Genomic DNA, 13349 nt, shown 5'->3' with positions numbered 1-13349 from the left:
GTTTGGGAATTGAAGCCGGTGTCTCCTGCATTCTCTGCAAGTTCTCCAACGGCTGGACAGCATCCCAGCCCCTTGGATTACTTCTCCTGCCTCGACTTTTCGCTTGTCTGTCCTCTAACAGTGTATTCAACATCCGTCTCTCTTAAGCAGATCCTGGCTGGAAAGGAAGCAACAGATACCCGCTTCCAGCTTCAAATTCTCTCCTCCCTGAAGCTCTCTAGGGCGTCACAAATCCCCCGCGGTCTTTAGTCCCTGGCTTCAGCATCCTTCCTGTACTGCAGATCCTGGGTTCCAATGCAAAAGTGGGAGCCCCTCTCCAGGACTCTGGACAGCACGTCTGTAGCGCTCCTCAGGCCTCATCAAAGCAGGTCACTTTTGACTTTTGGTCAGGCTCAGCACGGGTGCCTGGCGCTGCAGCCAATGGGGGCGACCGGGAGGAAGGAGCTTATTAGTTTGATAAAGATCTGAAGGACCTGCCCCGCCCCCTCCCCCAACTTCCCTGGGGCCCTCGCGCAGCCCGGACAGCTCCCACACCCTGAAGGCTGCTTCAGCCGCAGCATCTTTCCCCCGCCCTCTCAGGGGCAGACCCAGCCCTGCCTGCGGTTCCTCCCCATCGGCTCCAAGAGGGCTCAAACGCAGACTGCGGCTCCCCGGCCAGTGGCCCGGCCTCGCCCCACCTGCCCGGCTCACTGCCCGGCAGCTGCTCCCGGCTCCAGAGGCATCCGAGCGACGGTGGGTCCCGCTGACGACTCCACCGCCGGTCTGACCCAGTCAACTCTTCCCTGCCTGGCTTTCCTTGCCTGCCCTGTTTCTAACCGTGTGGTCCCAGCTGTAGTGTGCGGGACTGAGCCCTCTCTTGCCTCCTGAAGAGCGGCCATGGCCACCTACAAAGTCAAGGTGGCCACGGGCACTGACTTCTTCTCGGGGACACTGGACTCTATTTCACTGACCATCGTGGGGACCGAAGGAGAGAGCCACAAGCAGCTGTTGAACCACTTTGGGAGGGACTTTGCCACCGGGGCGGTAAGTGTGTGTGTGTGTGTGTGTGTGTGTGTGTGTGTCACCCAGGACGGATGGAGGCTCAGGATGGAGGGAGGTGCTGGACACAGACAGAGCTGGGCCAGGGGAGTGAAGAACCAGGAGCATCTTTGATGCTGTGGGCTCCTATCTCTCCCTCTTACCTATTCATCTTCTCAGCTCTCTCTTCTCTCATCCCTTCCAACCGATACCTTCTCCCCCTCCTCTCCCTTTTTCCCTCTCTGCTTTCTGAGCTCATCCTCTTCTCTCAGCTCTCTTCCACTCCTTAAGGTCCTGTCCATTTTCACCCCTTTCCATCACCTCTCTCCCATTCTTACTCACTCTTTCTCAGCTGAGTTGCATCACAACTGGCTTCCATTGCATTGGATGCCCTGTGCCTACAAATGGCATCCAACCAGCCTGGCCAGTGGGGACCTGCTTCTACCTGATGGAAGCCACTCTTTGTGATTTTGATAGACATCTGCTCCTCTGTGACCTGAATAGCCTCCTCCAACTGCGTGGCCGCTTCTGAATTCTTACATCTTCCTTGAGAAGGGGGAGAAGGGCCTGGAGGGACCCCATGTTCCAACTCTAGGACTGTGGGATGTTAGGAAGCCCTGGGCTTTGACTTCTCTTTACATGGTCAGGCTCCGCGGCTGGGGGCATGACCTTAGAATCGGGAAGGATAGCTAAGGCTGGGGTTCCTTCCCTGCCTTGGGTAGATGGGCCCAGCAGAGGGCAGCCAAGTTAGAGAGTTCTCTTTACCCTTGCTCTTGTGCACGGCAGTCCAGGAGAGGAGTGCTGCTGACGTGAGCAGGGCCGAGGTAAAGGGAGAGCCTGGTGGCACGGGTCAACCACTCGGCCGCCGTGTTTTGCGCAGGTGGATGAGTACACCGTGCAGTGCTCTCAGGACCTGGGGGAGCTCATCATCATCCGCCTGCACAAGGAGCCCCACTCCTTCCTGCCCAAGGACCCCTGGTACTGCAACTACGTGCAGATCTGTGCCCCCAACTGCCGGGTCTACCACTTCCCAGCTTACCAGTGGATGGACGGCTATGAGACCCTCTCCCTCCGGGAGGCCACAGGTGAGCCGGCCCCAAGTACCCTGCCCGGTGCAGTGAGTCACCTCGCTCTAGCCCGGCTGCTCTAGATTGTCCTTCCAGGATCCTATCCAGGGCTCTCCTGCCAGCCTCGGTCACTGCTGATGCTCTGGGCCCAGCGTGGGGCCACACGCTGGAGGAAGCTCAGCCTGTGAGGCCGGGGACCTGGGGGAAGCCTGTGAGGCCGGGGACCTGGGGGAAGCCTGTGAGGCCGGGGACCTGGGGGAAGCTCAGCCTGTGAGGCCGGGGACCACGGGCAGCATCGTACAGAGGACAGAACCCCCAGATCACCCTTCCTCTCTGCTTCACGCCCTTGACTCCCATCGGCTGCCTGGTGTGCTACAATGACCTCTGCCGCTCTCTAGAGCAGGACTCTGTCTCTACAGCAGGACCCTCCATTGCTCCAGCAGGATCTGAGTTCTACTCAGAGGCTAGTTTCTTAGCTCTCCAGCTCACCGAGGCATTGCTTATGGATTTATTGTTTGCTTGTTTGAGAAAGGGTCTCTCTCTCTATACGCCTGGCCGTCCTGGAGCTCGCAGAGAGATCCTCCTGCCTCTGCCTCCTGAGTGCTGGGATTAAAGACGTGCGCTTCCAGGCCACACCAAGCCCTGTATGCGACACTGACGCCTTTTTTCTTTGTGTGTGTGTGGCCGTGGAAGTCAAAGGACAATTTGTGGCAGTTGGCTCTTTCTACTCTGTGACTTTTCTTTGTTTCGTTTTGTTTTTGTTTTTCAAGACAGGACTTCTTTATGTAGCAGAGCCCTGGTTGTCCTGGACTTGCTTTGTAGATCAGGCTGGCCTTGAATTCAAAGAGATCTGCTTGCTTCTGCCTCCCCAGTGCTAGGACAAAAGGTGTGTGCTACCACTCAGCTTCCAGGTGAATCTTGGTGATCAAATTCCGTCATCTGGCTTGGCAGAAAGGGCCCACATCCATGCAACCAATATCTCTCTCTCTTTTGAGATAGGTAGTTTGTTTTTTTTCTGTGTAGCCTTTGCTGTCCTAGAACTTGCTTTGTAGACCAGGCTGGCCACAAACTCAGAGATCTGCCTGCCTCTGCCTCCTAAGGACTAGGATTAAAGGCGTGTGCCACCAACCAATCCCATTGGGCCGATTTTCCTTCTTTTGTGATACTAGAGATTTGAACTTAGGGCCTTATGCATGGCAGGTGAGCACTTTACAACTGAGCTATAGTCTTAGTGGTTTCCTAGCTGACCACACACACACACACACACACACACACACACACACAAACCATTATGCTGCTCCAAAGGACTCTGCTACCCCAGTGAGACACCTTAATTTCCTCACAGGGTTCATTGCTACCCCAAAGGCCTCCTCTGCCCCGCAAGGGTGCGCCCTGCTTCCACAGGAAACACTGCTATTCATGCAGGCTTCCGGGCTTCTCCTGGATGAGGGGATGACAGACCCGTAGCATAGCAATGCTGCCTTGCTTTTGGGGGGCTGCGTGGTGGCTCCTAAGGGAGAAAGAAAGGACCTGAATGTCTTTGCTGCACATAGCCTTCACCTGGCCCCTTGAGAGCTTTCTAAGTGTGGCTGTGGGCATGGCCACACTTGAGTGTCTCCCTAAGTGGCAAGGGGAGCAGCCGAGGATGCTGGAGTCTGGAGCCCCGCCCTCTCTGTAAAAGACTACCCATTTACTTCCCTGTGCTAGAATATTCTCCTTGGAGGAGGGAGTGGGGCCCGAGCCAAGGGAAAAGGAGAGGCTGAGGCTGAGGAGGCGGGTCTAGGGGAGGGTAAGGATGTCATCGTGAGAGACACGGGGGACACCGGGGACCTCCCCGTGGTGATCGGTCTGTGTGGCATGGAAGGGGACGGGCAGGGGACAGGCAGGTGACACCAGCTGGCTAGGCAAGAATGGGTTTGGGTGGGGTGGCTGCCACGCAGCGCCAGGGCAGGGAGACGTGACTCATCTGCTGGGCCCTCGAAGGAGTGAGGCTCCCGCCCTGGGATGGAACCAAGTTGGGGATCTGGGTTTCGCAACTCCAGGGGGCACCATTCCCAGAGTGCAACAGGAGGACCCCAGGCATGCAGAAGTCAGATGAGTACAGCAAGGTGAGGGCCCTGAGAGCAAAGGTGGGCCGGGGCTGTCCTGATGGGCATGCGCCGGCCTGGAGGGAGATGGCTGCCATTTCCTCTCTGTCTCAGTCATTCATTTTCCAGACGTCAGGCCACGTTTCTGTATTCTAAGTGTTGGCGCCTTCGTTTGTAAAAGGAGCGAACAACAGAGCCCACTGCATTCAGTGATGCGAGGATCCAGTGATGTAACACCTAAGGGGAACCAAAAAAAAAAAAAAAAAAAAAAAAAAGAGGCTCAGCTCTCGTGGCTGTTACTGATGTTGGGGGGGAGGGGCTGCCTTGGACCAGATCAGAGCTCAGCTGCCTTTTCCCCATGTAATGTCATTTCCCCCTTGTAAAATGGACAAGACGGGACAGTGTCTAGTTGAAATTGCTAGGGCCAGAGGTATTGTGAAATTTAGATTTTTCTTTAGAAGCTGCATACATGTATGTGCTCCTGTGTGTGTATATATACCTCCATATGTATGATATAGGGACTCCTACTTTCCTTTTGAAATATCTGTTTATGTTTGTTTTATGACTATGGTTGGTTTTCCTGCATATAATGTCTATGCATGACAAGCATGCCTGGTGCCCAAACAGGCCAGAAGACGGTATCCTATGGGTGCCGGAGGCCAAACCTGGGCCCTCTGCAGGAAGAGAAAGCGCCCTTAACCTCTGCGCCATCTCTTCAGCCTCAGACACATACATTTAAAAAAATCTTTATATTTCTATCTACAGGTTGGGTATTTCTTATCTGAAAGGGTTGGGAGAAAAGTATTTTGGATTTTAAAAAATTATTTGCATATATTTGCTAACTCGGGGAAAAGGCTCATGTCTAAATATCAGATTTCTTTACGTTAACGTATACCTTCTACACATAGGCTGAGAGTGCTTATACAACATTTTAGCATAACCGTGGCATGAGGCCATGGTGTGGAATTTTCCGCTTATAGTATTCTATTGGCATAGAGGAAGTTTTAGATATAGCCATACATGAAGTTTTAGATGTTGAAGAATTTTGGATTCATAGACTAGAAATGTGTCACACACACACACACACACACACACGCACGTTATGCGAAATTTCTATCACTAGGGTATTCCCAGTGCTACACAGAAATCCTGTCACACACAAACAGAGCCTGCATGTAGCTTCAGGTGAATTCGGAACCCAGCCAATGAGTTTGTCGTGAAACAAACTTGCTTCCTGCAGACTTCCGGGGTCTGGGTTGGTGGAGAGGGTGATTCACCCGTCTCGTTAGGCTGTTCTCGTGCACCTTAGATTATCGCTGTAAACGCGGTGTGCTACAAAGCGCCGTCTTCGTGGACTCGCCCACGCTACTGGCTCTCACTGTCTCAGTGGGTCTAGAAGAGGGGTCTCGTGGAGGATTGAGGGTACAGCAGGGGAGAGGGACGGCGCTTGAGCCTCCCCCCCGCCCCCCGCCTCGTCTCACTGCAGGAAAGACAGCAGCAGATGACACACTCCCCATACTTTTGGAACACAGACAAGAAGAGATCAGAGCCAAGAAGGACTTCTACCAGTGAGTGGCAGGGTGGAAGGGCCCGGGGAGGTCCAGGGTTGGGTGGCCCTGGGTGGCCCTGCCCTTCCTGGCATGGCGCCTGGTGTCGGCCACGAGCTTGGTCTCTCCCCAGCTGGCGGGTCTTCGTTCCTGGCCTCCCCAACTACGTGGACATCCCCAGCTATCACCCTCCTGCCCGGCGGTGCCGCAACCGAAACCGGCCTGAGTAAGGACCAGAGGCTGGCCTGCCCCCTCCCCCCCCCCCACAACCCTGCCCCCCGGCCCCCACGACCCTGCCCCCTGGACAGCGGTGCCAGGCTCCAGCCCTTCTCTTCTCCCACAGGTGGAATGGTTACATTCCGGGCTTCCCAATTCTCATCAACATCAAGGCCACCAGGTTCTTAAACCTGAATCTCCGTTTCTCCTTCGTCAAGACGGCCTCCTTCTTCTACCGCCTGGGGCCGATGTGAGTGTGCAAGAGTGAGGCTGCCCTCCCCACCTAACCTCCTTCAGGATGGCTTCAGGTCTGAGAGGCTGGGGGAGCTGGAAACCAGAGCAGAAAGCCTGATACTCCTCGAAGACCTAGAGACAAAAAGACCCTGAGACATGGGATCTTGAGTCCCGGGGGACCCCAGTGAGTAGGTGAACCCCATCTTTTTCCTGTGTACCCTGCGCCCCTTTGACACTGCTCCTCGATTCTACCTTCCAGGGCTCTGGCCTTCAAGCTGCGCGGCCTGGTGGATCGCAAGCGGTCCTGGAAGAGACTAAAGGACATCAGGAATATCTTCCCTGCTACCAAGTCTGTCGTCTCTGGTATGGGCTGGACCATCCCGATAGAACACAACGCAGCCAAGTGGTCCCGGGGGCAAGAGGCACCCCCTCCCCGGGGGTCAGTGGGCTCTAGTGGGAGCAACTAAAGGGTCATTTGGGAACGGCAGGCACATCCTTTCTGAGGCTTCTTGAAAATCATCATCCTGTGTCCCTCTGGCCATTTCAAGATAGCTCGATGCCCACCGCTAAGACCCCCGACCCCCGAGAGGGCTGGTCTCACTGTGGTACCCCTGCACTGTCCCCAGAGTACGTGGCCGAGCACTGGAGAGAGGACTGCTTCTTCGGGTACCAGTACCTCAATGGCCTCAACCCCGGCCTGATCCGAAGATGCACGAAGATCCCGGACAAATTCCCCGTTACGGATGAAATGGTGGCCCCATTCCTGGAGGAGGGGACATGCCTGCAAGCAGAGCTGGAGGTGAGGCCCTCTCTGGCTACCTTGGGCGTTCTCCCTGCATTCCGCTCGGGCATCTCTCGGCCTCTCTGCGTCTCGCCCACGCCGGCATCCCCCTCCCCACCCCCACCCCGCCTCGGCCTCTCTGCGTGCGTCTCGCCCGCGCCTGCACCCCCCTCCCCACCCCCGCCCCGCCACGGCGCCCTCCTGGGGCACAGGTGCCGTCCCTGAGCAAGCTCCCCGCTGTGCCCCCCAGAAGGGGAACATCTACCTGGCAGATTACCGCATCCTGGAGGGCATCCCCACCGTGGAGCTCAACGGGCAGCAGCAGCACCACTGCGCCCCCATCTGCCTGCTCTACTTTAACCCGGAGGGCAACATGATGCCCATTGCCATCCAGGTACCGAGGGGGGCGGGGGGCTGCCTCGAGGGCCTGGCGCGCTGGTGTTCCCTCTGTAAGCCCCGTGCCTGCACGTGGGCAGGTGCGTGTCCGCGTCGGCATGTGTGCGTGTGTAAAGTCCTGTGTCCGACCTGTGTCTGCGCCCGAGAACACGCCCTGTTGCGCGCACTCGCGGCCACGCGGAGCCTGGGCTGAGAACCCGTCTCTTTACCTGTGCATATCTACGTGTTGCCATTAGATTTGGTGCCGTGAATGTGTGCACAGAGATGGCCAGATGTGTGTGGGCCAGGGGGTTGGAGCTTGGCTTGTTGGCATCATTCAGCCTCTGCTGCAGTACTGAGGGGTTGGGCTCAGCAGCCTCCTCGCAGTCTAGTCCGGCAACTGAGGGGTTCCTTGCTCATGGATCCTCACACGGGTATTTGTGAATTAGAAAAAGGCTCTCCTCTGGAGGTGCCAGCCAACCCCTGATGAGCTGGCTGCTAAGTGCAGCACTATAGGCCAGAGTTCAAGGATAGCTTCCCCTCCCTCCCAAGCCCAGGGGCTGGGCACCCTTGGTCTTGTACAGGGCCTGACCTGCTGGCTGTGGACATTGTGGATTATCAGAGGAGGGAGTTTCTAGGCCGGCACCCTCCCCCTGCTGCTGCCTTTTCTCCTGATTCTTTTCTCCTTCTCCTCCTCTTCTATCTCTCCTCCTCCCCATCCCTGTCCTTTCCTCCCCCTCCTCTTCCTTCAGCGGGAGCTCACTGTCTAGTCCTGGCTGGACTAGAACTCACTATTTAGATTAGGCTGCCTGGGACCTCACAGAGCTCCCTCTGCCTCCAGAGTACCACCATGCCGGCCAGAGATGCCGCACCCCTCCAACATCGCAGGCGTCTTTTTCTTCCTCCTCCTCTTCTTCCTCCTCATTGTCCTCATCTTCCTCCTCCTCCTTCTTGACAGGGTTTCTCTGTGTAGCACTATCTGTTCTAGAACTTGTTCTGTATACCTGGCTGGCCTCGAACTCAGAGAGCTGCCTGGTAGAGAGACAGGCCCAGGAAGACACTTCAGGCCCAGGGCGCAACAAGAACGAGTGCCGGGAGGGAAGAAGGACCCTGGGAAGCTCGAAAGACGGAGGGCCTGGAGTTCAGGACGCTTTGCTTCCTTCTCTCACGGCCTCCCTGCCCCCCAGCTCAGCCAGACCCCTGGCCCTGACTGCCCCATCTTCCTGCCGAATGACTCCGAGTGGGACTGGCTGCTGGCGAAGACGTGGGTGCGCTACGCCGAATTCTACAGCCACGAGGCCATCGCACACCTGCTGGAGAGCCACCTCATCGGGGAAGCCTTCTGCCTGGCCCTCCTGAGGAACCTGCCCATGTGCCACCCCCTTTACAAGGTACAGGTTTGGGGGAAGGGGGTCTTCAAAGCTCTGTGGGCAGGGAGGGGGTCCGGTGAGCCCGGGGTGGATCTGGGGACCCCAAAAGAGGGCTTCCCAAAGTGAGGGGTGCCGAGGTCCCGGGGCGCAGTCTCAGCCCTCCTCACCGGTGGCTCTCCTTGCCTTCCCGAGCAGCTCCTCATTCCTCACACCCGGTACAACGTCCAGATCAACAGCATTGGGAGGGCCCTCCTTCTCAACAAGGGGGGTCTCTCTGCCAGGGTAAGAATCTTGCCCCGGACTCCAACAAGACACCTTGGCCTTTGCAGTTACCTCAGAGCAGAACCCCCACTTGCTCAAGAACTTGGGGGTGGGGGAGGGGGTGGTACTTGAGTGGTGCCGTGTGGGGTACAGCACCCGGGACTTTGGGCGGGCTGGGTCGGGGTGCGTCCTGGAGGGGCTGAGAGGATGCAGCATTTGGAGAGCAGGCTCAGAGGGAGGCTCATGTGGTTCTCTTCTCCCTCAAGGCCATGTCCCTGGGCCTAGAGGGATTCGCACAGGTGATGGTCCGGGCTCTGTCTGAGCTCACCTACAAGAGCCTCTGCATCCCCAATGACTTTGTGGAGCGTGGGGTCCAGGACCTGCCCGGGTACTATTTCCGAGATGATAGCTTGGCGGTGTGGTACGCGATGGAAAGGTGAGGGGGCAGCAGCAGGCTGTCCTCAGGTGGACAGACGCCTGCGATGTTGGAGGGGTGTGGACTTTTAGGGACCCCGGCTTGGGGTTGTCCATCCCTCTGCCTCTGGGCCTGATGGACCTCATCATCCTTGCCTTGGCCTCTTGTCTGCCTCTGCTGGACAGGCCCCTCTGGGGCTCTGAGACAGATGTTTTGCGGGCCTCCCTAGGTGCTTCTGAGAATTGCTCTGAGTACCTCCTGACCTTGTCCCTTACACTCGGCGCCTGCCCCACAGACCGTGCCTCTGACAGGCTTGGGTGGCTCTGCAGCCAGCCGAAGCCGGCGTGACCCGGGGGCTATGGGAGAAACTCTAAAGGGAGGCTCGTCCCCCGTACAGGTACGTGACAGAGATCGTCACTTATTACTACCCAAACGACGCTGCTGTGGAGAGCGACCCGGAGCTGCAGTGCTGGGTGCAGGAGATATTCAAGGAGTGCCTCCTGGGGCGCGAGAGCTCAGGTAGGCGGGGGCCCAGGGGGGCCTGGGGCTCGGCGCGAGAGCTCGGGTAGGCGGGAGCCCAGGGGGGCCTGGGGCTGAACCCAGCCACTGTCCCAGGATCCTCACAGGACGGGCAGCAGCTGGGGGCGGGGTGGTGGGAAGCCTGGCGGCCAGTCTGAGCTCCGGTGCTAGTTTGTCTCTTCCGACGCCTGGAGGAGCCCCAGGCCTTCTTCCTAGAAGCGAGGTTGTGGCGTTTTCAGTGAGAAAGGAGCTAGGTAGGGGTGGAGGTGGCAGGCGCCAGGAGAGGAGGGGAAAGCATCAGGAGGTCATAATGCTTAGGGGCGCCCTCGGCAAATGCTTGGTGAGCGGATCTCCTGTGTGTGTGTGTGTGTGTGTGTGTGTGTGTGTGTGTGTGCGCGTGCGCGCGCTTGTGTGCTGGTGAATGGGCATTTCCATGACGACAGAACCAGAGCAGTTTAGGGGAGCCTGAGGCAGGACTGAGGGATCTGGAAGAGCCCAAGGAGGCAGTTCACCCAGCTTGGAGTGGCGGATGCATGGTGGGAGTGGGAGTGGGGCCAGCTCGGGTCCTTTCCCGACGGAGGGGCACATGGAGACTGGGCTGCGGGGTGTAGCTGCCTGTGGAGAAACCAGAGGTGGCGGGAGGTGGGGGGAATCCGCAGCTGGAGCGCGGAGGGCAGCGCACTCCGGCGGGGTGTGGCGCTATCCTGGCTATCAGAGGGCTCACTGCAGAAAGATCAGACTTAGGGTTAGAATACGAGCCCGGCGGATGGGCAGGACTTCCCGATGAGCTGGTATGGAGGAGGGGCGTGACGGGGGCTTAGGTAGGATGAGCGCTGTGGGGACGCGGAGTGAGCTCGGGGCTGGAAATGACAGAACTCGGTCCCGAGCTGGGCGCAGAGGCGCCCCCTGCTGGGCACCGGGCCTGGGCCGGGCTAACGCGGCCGGGTCTGTCCCGGTCCCTCAGGCTTTCCCACGTGCCTGCGCACTATCCCGGAGCTGATCGAGTATGTCACGATGGTCATGTACACCTGCTCTGCCAGGCATGCCGCCGTCAACACAGGCCAGGTACCGTGCGCACCGTCCTCCCGAACAGCGGGGCTCCAACCGCCAACTCCCCGCCGCCCCGGGCGCAGCCCCTGCTTGTCCAGCCTCCAAGCTCGGGGGCCCTGCAACCCCGGCCCGGCCTCTCGCGCCACCCAGGCGCAGGCGCTCAGGGATACCAGCGCCACCGATCCGAACCGGGGCCTCCAGGGCAGGGTCCAAGCCAGCCGCCGGAGAGGGGCGCCCGGGTTTGGTTGGTGGGACTCGGTGTCTTCTCACCCCTGCCTCTCCGCTCCAGCTGGAGTATACCTCTTGGATGCCCAACTTCCCGTCGTCCATGCGGAACCCGCCGATGCAGAGCAAGGGGCTGTCTACCCTGCAGACCTTCATGGACACCTTGCCGGACGTGAAGACGACGTGCATCGTGCTCTTGGTGCTCTGGACCCTCTGCCGAGAGCCGGACGACAGGGTGCGGGGGCTTCGAGCATCGGCAGGGCTGGCCGGGCGGCGGAGGGGGTCGGGGACAGAGAGCAGGAAGCGGGGTGGGGGGCCTGAGGGCGGCGGGCGGCTCGGCCTTCTCCCAGCGCCGCTTGTCTGCTCTGCAGCGGCCGCTCGGCCACTTCCCGGACATCCATTTTGTGGAGGAGGCGCCCCGGAGGAGCATCGAGGCCTTCCGCCAGAACCTCAGCCAGATCTCCCACAACATCCGCCAGCGGAACAAGTGCCTCGCCCTCCCCTACTACTACCTGGACCCCGTGCTGATTGAGAACAGCATTTCCATCTAGGCCCGCCTCCGCCCCGCCCCTCCACACACTGCCTGCTCTTTTCCAATAAAATCACTTCAAACGTTGCGCTGGTGCTGAGAGCGGGGTGGGGTGGGGTGGGGCGGTGTTCTGGGCAGCTGGCTGTGGCCTGGGGGCGAACCCACCCATGCGCGCTGTTTCCTGCCGTCCAAGTAGGCCCAGGGCGGCGCCAGCCTCCATTTCCAGGCCGCAGTCCTAGAGGTGCAGGCCAGGCTGCCCCTGCCGCGGGGTCTCCACCATGAAATGCTTGTTCGGGTAGACGTCCGGGCACTGCCGAGGGTGGGGAGGGGCCGTTCAAACCCGACATCACACGAACGCCAGGCCAGCGCAGGTGAGAAAGCCGCTACTGTCTGATAGGGCCGCAGGGCAGACTCGGGAGCTGACCTGGGACCCCGAAGGGGCGCTGTGCAGCACATTGAAAGAATGAAACTACACCAGGCGCTGGTGCTCCCAGTAATCCCAGTAATCCCAGTCCTGGGAGGGGCAGAGGCAGCGGATCTCTGTGAGTGTGAGGCCAGACTGGTCTACAGAGCAAATTCAGGACAGCCAGGGCTACACACAGAAACCCTGTCTCAAAAAAAAAAAAAAAAAAAAAAAAAAAAGAGAGAGAGAGAGAGAGAGACCATAAAGCGAGGGGGAGCAGGTGGCTGCAGCATTGTCCAGTCACACTTTGACAGAAGGGGTTGAGCAAGGGAGTTTCCGTCAGTCAGGACGGGCGTTGGTTCCTGGGCCTGGGAACATGAACTTGTTGGACCCTGCCAGCAAGATGGAGAAGCTGTCCCTGAGATGGCTGGACTCAGACAACTGTCTCCTCACAACAGAAGCTGGTCAGGTGTGGGGAGGTCCCCAGCTCCCCTCGGGCCTGGACCCTTGAGCTCAGTTTCTCCATGACTCAGTGGAGATGAAAACGAAATGGCAGCGCTTGGAGTAAGTCTTCTGCTCATTCCCGACAGAGGGAGGAAAAAGGCTGGGCCTGGACCCTGTGTTTTAACTCACAGCTCTGGTCCCTCCCAAGTGTTCTCCTACAGAGGCCTAGTCTCCGCAATCCCTGCCTGAAGCCAGGCCCCAAGATGAGCCCAACTTGAAACATAAAGCAAGACCATCAGCCTACAAGAAACCTCAACTGTCCCAAGCCACGCCCCTGGAAGCTCAGCTCCACCTACTAGGAAGCCACCTCCCTTTAAGCCACGCCCACAGCTCCCTTAAGCCACTCCAAGGAGCCCACCTGCCAAGGGTGCCCCAAGTACGCCACTGTCCCCATGGTCTCTTCCTCCTTTCACCTGTTGTCCCAAGACTCCCTCCCACCCCACTGTGGGCTTCGCTTCCTCTCATTGCTGGTGCTCCAGGAGAACACGAGGGCATGGTATATGGCGTTAACCTCAGGAAGCACAGCTACCCCCTCTGCCAGGCTTTTGGTGGTGGTGGTGGTGGTGGGGTAGCTGCATGGTGGGTAGGAACATTGGGCTTCCAGGAGCTGAAGTCGAGCTGACACCCCAAGTTTAATCAGTACAGAGCACAGGCGCTGTGCTCAGCCCCCTTCTGGCATGCTAGCTGCCACCCGAGCTGTGATACTGATTTATCTGGCCACCAAACAAGCGAGTGTGACCGTGGGTAAG

General features: G+C 58.5%; 1 protein-coding gene across 1 annotated transcript; it reads left to right on the top strand.

Moving 5' to 3' along the window:
• The first annotated feature begins 426 nt into the window (after nt 1–426).
• Nucleotides 427–11780, top strand: Alox12b (arachidonate 12-lipoxygenase, 12R type). Its single transcript, XM_021642465.2, has 15 exons — nt 427–1023; nt 1898–2102; nt 5658–5739; nt 5852–5944; nt 6062–6184; nt 6428–6531; nt 6795–6967; nt 7200–7343; nt 8512–8715; nt 8890–8976; nt 9222–9391; nt 9768–9889; nt 10854–10954; nt 11229–11399; nt 11536–11780. The coding sequence occupies exons 1-15, from the start codon at nt 877–879 to the stop codon at nt 11713–11715; spliced, it is 2106 nt and encodes a 701-aa protein (XP_021498140.1). The 5' UTR covers nt 427–876; the 3' UTR covers nt 11716–11780.
• Nucleotides 11781–13349: the final 1569 nt, after the last annotated feature.

Source organism: Meriones unguiculatus, chromosome 11, assembly GCF_030254825.1.
Source record: "Meriones unguiculatus strain TT.TT164.6M chromosome 11, Bangor_MerUng_6.1, whole genome shotgun sequence".
NCBI lineage: Eukaryota > Metazoa > Chordata > Mammalia > Rodentia > Muridae > Meriones > Meriones unguiculatus.
Note: the sequence above shows the minus strand (reverse complement) of the source record. Positions and strands in the feature narration are given on the sequence as shown.

Excerpts from the sequence above, each read along its gene's own strand:
- Alox12b (XM_021642465.2), top strand. The coding sequence starts at position 877 with ATGGCCACCTACAAAGTCAAGGTGGCCACGGGCACTGACTTCTTCTCG. Across the intron at positions 6,185-6,427 it reads TTCTACCGCCTGGGGCCGAT|GGCTCTGGCCTTCAAGCTGC; the intron begins GTGAGTGTGCAA and ends TCTACCTTCCAG. Across the intron at positions 10,955-11,228 it reads CCGCCGTCAACACAGGCCAG|CTGGAGTATACCTCTTGGAT; the intron begins GTACCGTGCGCA and ends TCTCCGCTCCAG.